A 4,726-nucleotide genomic window follows, 5' to 3' on the forward strand; every position below is an offset into this window, starting at 1 on the left:
GGGATTTCGCCTTCTCTTCCAGAGCAAGCTGGTGAAGTACTTCAGCCGGCAGCTGTCCTGCAAGAGGAAGGTGGCCTTGCAGGAGCGCAATGCCAAGCTGGAGGGATTCCCCCAGCTCCTGCACTGGTTCCGCATCGTCGACATCCGCAAGGAGGTGATGGAGGTAAGGGCTGGGCATCGTCCGCACCCGGGCGGGAAGTGCCCGCTGCGGGCTGGGGTGCCGAACCTCTCCGGCAGTGTTTTTCCCAGGGGTTCCTGGAATCCTTGAGCAAAACTAGGCAAGGGAACAGTTTTGCTCTGAGATGGAGAGTGGCTTTAAGGCGGGGGTTTGCGGCCTGGGGTGGAGGGGATGGTGCTGGCGGTGGGGGACAGGGTGGGAGACCAGAGCGGAGGGGGCCTGGGTGTTTATCCGCATGGGAAGATGCTGGAAGCCCGTGGTGGGATGTGCTGGCCAGGGTCACCCCACGGCTCTCCTCCTCCCACCAGTGGGGGACATTGGTGCTGGGGGAACCTTATGGATGCTGTCCCCTGGGAGTGGGGGGTCTCCCATGTCCCTGTCAGCGTGGTGGAGTCACAGCAGGGCGCAGCATCGCTCTGCACACCCTGGGCTTCTGCTGGCGATGGGTGCAGTGAGGGGGTGGCACTCAAAGGTGCCCCGTAACAGCTTTCCCCAGGGAAGAGGAAAGCCTGTCCCAAAGCTGCCAGGCCCTGTGTGTGCTCAGGGCAGGGGCAGGTTTTCATTGTGCTCCCAGACATCCCAGTGTTGAGTTGTGTCTGGATGTGCCTGAGATCTTGCAAAAACTTGAGCTCAGGCTGAGTTTTCAGCTATGCCCTCTGGGTTTTCACGTGGGTTGGGATGGAAAACTAATATTTTTGGGTATGTGACACAGGAGGGAACAGCTTCTCATCTGCATACTCCGAGGTGCTGGTTTAGAGGATGCTCCGGGATGGTTTATTCTTCCCTCCTCACTCTCCGCAGGAAATCGCCCCTGGGCAGCTGAGCCTGGAGGAGCTGTTGGACATGACCGACGACCAGGTCTGTGCCACCGTGCAGAAATTTGGGGCCAACAGTGAGGAGTGTGCTCGCCTGAACGCCTCCCTCTCCTGCCTCCGCAGCGTCCACAAGTCCGGTGAGTTGGGCACACTTGTACCTGCTGTCCGTGTCCCTCGAGTCAGTCGGGGTGAGTGGCACTGTCCCGTTGCGGTGACACCGGGAGCACGGCTTTCATGCATGGGTGTTTGCAGAGTCCATGGGTTGAGTCCTTGGGGGATGGCTGGGTATACCTGCTGCCCGCAGGGAGCATCCGTGCTCCCGTGCCTCCCTATGGTTCAGGCACGCATCCCTTTTCTGGGAAGCGATGAGTTGTTAGTTCTCTGCAGGGAGGATGCCGCGTTTCCTATGGGATGCCCTGACCCCTCTTGTTTGCGGGAGCACAGCCAGCAGACTCGGGACAAGTCTGAGATGTTGTGGATGCCCCATCCCTGGAAGTGTCCAAGGCCAGGCTGGATGAGGCTTGGAGCAACCTGGTCTAGTGGAAGGTGTCCCTGCCCATGTCTATGACAAGCCCCCGAATCTCAGCATCACTTCCCAGCTGGCTGCAGCGCTAACCCCCTGTGCCCAAACCCCTTTCCTAGCACATGCATGAGCCCCGCTTCCCCTTCCTGCGGGGTGGGGGTGTGGGTGCCCGCCGGGTGCGGGTGGGTGCTGGGGTGCCAGGCTGGAGCCCTCGGAGGGTGGCAGCAGAGCTCTGGGCTGCGGAGGCGGCTGCATGGGCAGGAGCTGCTGCGGGAGCTAAGCGGGGCTGGGGAGGGGTGAGCAGTGCAGCGGGGGGGCTGTGCAGGATTTGGCTCCCCTGGAACCCCGTCCCAGGCCAGCCGAGCCGTGCTGGGTAATGCTGTCCAGGGACCGAGCGCTCCCTTCCTTGCTGTTGGCAGGGTCTGGGAGGGTTGGGGGGCTCTTCTCTACATGTGTGGCCCCCCCGGGCAGTCCCAGTCTTGCCTCCCCACGTGCGATGGGGACGGCATATTCCGGCATGGCTCTTCCCTGCAGAGCTGGTGCCAGCTTGGGGGAGCACTGCCAACACACGGGGCTGCCCATGGGGTCAGTATGGACAGCAGCAAGGTGTGGGGAGACATTCCCTTTCAGAGCAGCTGGTGGGGAATGGTGAAACCCCATTCCACAGTTTAAAGCATCCACTGTCCCGTTCCCTTCCTGGTTCTAGCCTGGGGTGATGGCAGTTTCTCTGGTTAGCTGAGGTCCCTGCTGGGAGCACCAGCCTGCCAGGACCCTCCTGTAGGAGGACCCCAGTGCTTTCAGACCCCTGAGGTTTGGGGACCTTGGACCCCTCTGCCTGGCTCCTGTCCCCTTTTGGACACCTCCTCCAACACAGCTGCACCCCAGGGGCTGGGGATGGATTGCTGGGTTTTTGGCTGGGCTCTGCAGGTCCAGAGCAGCTCCTGGGGACAGGAAGGAACAGGGCTGGCAGTGAGGAGGGTGATGTGGCCTCACCAAGAGGCAGCTTTTGGGGACTGGCTTGCCACATGTCCCAGGCAGGGGGTCCCAGACCCCTGCCCTGGAGGTGTCTTGACCCCATCCACCTGGTGTGGTTGTTGTGGTTGCCATGGACTGCCAGCGCGCTGTGGCACAGCGTGGAATGGTGTGGCACAGCGTGGCGGCGTGGTGGCCTGTGCTGGTGGATGGCGGCAGAGGGCCCCCGCCACCGCATGCTGAACGCAGCAGCCTCTTCCAGCCCTGTGCTGGAGCAGCGAGATGAGGATGGCTGAACCCAGCCTGACATTTCCCACAGAGCACGAGTGCCCCCATGCTCTTTAGCTCCCTAAATCCGTCTCCCACCTCTGCTCCTGCCCTCCTTCCCTTTGGCATTTTCACTAAGTCTCTCGGATATTTGAGGAAGGGCATCCGTGCCTCCCTCGGAGCCCGGGGAAGGCTTTCAGCCTGCTCTTTGTTTGAACACCTTTGACTTTTAAAGCCTGTTGCAAACAAATACTGCTTTACTCACTGTGCTGGCTCAGCCCAAACCTTGCATCCCCCCCTCCTGCCCCTCTGCTCGCTCGGCCAAGGGAATTCCTCGGTGCGATCTGTGCTTTGGAAAATCCACACGAGCCTTTGGCTCAGCAGCTGCAGTGAAGATGCTAAAACATCTTCTGCTCCTCCTGTGGTTTCTGGCTGGCAGAAATTGGGGCAGGAGGGACTGGGGGCTGCAGGATGCTCGTTGCTCGATTTGCTCTTTAGTGGGGCAGGTGATGGGGCTGCCAAGCCCTCCCATTGGGATGCGCCTTGGTGGCCCATTGGGTCCCCGCAGGAGGGAACTCGTTGCTACCCAGGCACTGTGTGCTTTGCCTTCCTCAGCGCTCCATTTAACCCCATCCATCATTGCCCTGCTCCCGGGGGGGCTGCATGCTGGGCTTTGCAGCGAGGGCTGCCGTTCCGTCCCTCCGGCATTGCAGAGATGCTGCGGTGGCTGTTCCTGCTCTGCCGGGGCCGGGGGCTCGGGCTCCGTAGTGCAGTGATCCCTGGCATTGCTGGCCAGCGTGGGTCGCTGCCATGCCAGCACCACGCGTTCACACTGCTGACAAAACCCCATGGCACATCACCCAATGGAGGGCACAAGCCTTGGGGCAGGCAGCTCCCTGGGCAGCAAAGGAGACTCAATCTCCCTGAATTTCTAGAGGATTTGGGTGCAGAAAGCTCCACCCAGTTTGGCAGATGGTCTCCTTGTATCCCGCTCCACACCGCACAGGGAAACACTCTGTGCTGGTGTTTCCCAGCCTGGCAGAGCCTTTGTGTGGTCAAGTGGCCCCGTCTCAGCAATCCCCCTGCATTTTTCCCCCTGGGAGAGCAGGAGCACAACCCCTGCCCCTCTTCTGCATGTGGGGAGGGGAGAGCGGTGGTACCTTCGGCCGGGTCAGGGCGAGACGCTCACTACCTGCCCCAGGTTGGATGGTGGGAGCAGATCATCCCATCCAGCTGCTCAGGGCTGGGTCTGACGTGCACCATGGTCCAGGCAGCGCGTTTTGGTGGGACGTCGGGATGGGGGATTGGCAGGAGGGTGTTTCTGGTACGTTGGCAACATCCCCAGTGCTACTGGGAGCAGCTGGGGCGAGCAGCGATGGGGCTGTAGCTCTCTCATCTGGGGTGCACTGGGGTCTGTCCATCCCTCAGCCCCATTTCAGCGGATGCTGAGCTGGTGGCTGGCTCCTTCTCTGGGGGACTGGCCACTCGCCCTGCCCTGGCTTGGGCGAGGAAGATCTACACCGGCTTTGAGAGCTGACCTGGGTCACATAGAACCTGGCAAGCGTACGTCCCCTCGGTGTCCCCTGGGGCTCCACCAACCCTCCCTCGAGGGTTCTCAAAATTGCAGCCCCCGGGAGGGTGTTACGGAGGATTGCATGGCCCTGAGGAGCCAGCTGGGTGCTGGGTAGGGGGTTTGAAAAGCATCTCGGGATGCTAGAGATCTCTTGGAATGCGGTGCTGGGATCTCGGGTCCACGAGGTTATCGCACCCTTCCAGAAGGAACCCGGACGTACCACGTTATGACGGACATGGCTTTTTATCTGCATTTTTATCTCCTTGTAAACCAGGAGACAGTCCTAGTCTGAGCATATAATTAACGAACAAGTTGCTGCCTCTTTAAAACATCATGTAATTTCTTTGCAAGTGCGGTAGTGGTCGATTTCTAGAAGCCAAGATTAGTATTAATAAAGC

At 60.5% G+C, this 4,726-nt stretch overlaps 1 protein-coding gene across 1 annotated transcript in view; it reads left to right on the forward strand.

The window, feature by feature from the left end:
• Positions 1-13: 13 nt before the first annotated feature.
• Positions 14-4,726, forward strand: part of KSR2 (kinase suppressor of ras 2) — a gene marked incomplete at its 5' end in the record, with an annotated part of 71,759 nt that continues 67,046 nt past the window's right edge. The window contains 3 exons of the mRNA XM_010153169.1: positions 14-163; positions 980-1,134; positions 3,195-3,225. Of these exons, the coding sequence (XP_010151471.1) occupies positions 14-163; positions 980-1,134; positions 3,195-3,225 (336 nt within the window). The remainder of the gene's footprint in view (positions 164-979; positions 1,135-3,194; positions 3,226-4,726) is intronic.

This window comes from Eurypyga helias, unplaced genomic scaffold (genome assembly GCF_000690775.1).
Source record: "Eurypyga helias isolate BGI_N326 unplaced genomic scaffold, ASM69077v1 scaffold17546, whole genome shotgun sequence".
In the NCBI taxonomy this organism is placed as follows: Eukaryota; Metazoa; Chordata; class Aves; order Eurypygiformes; family Eurypygidae; genus Eurypyga; species Eurypyga helias.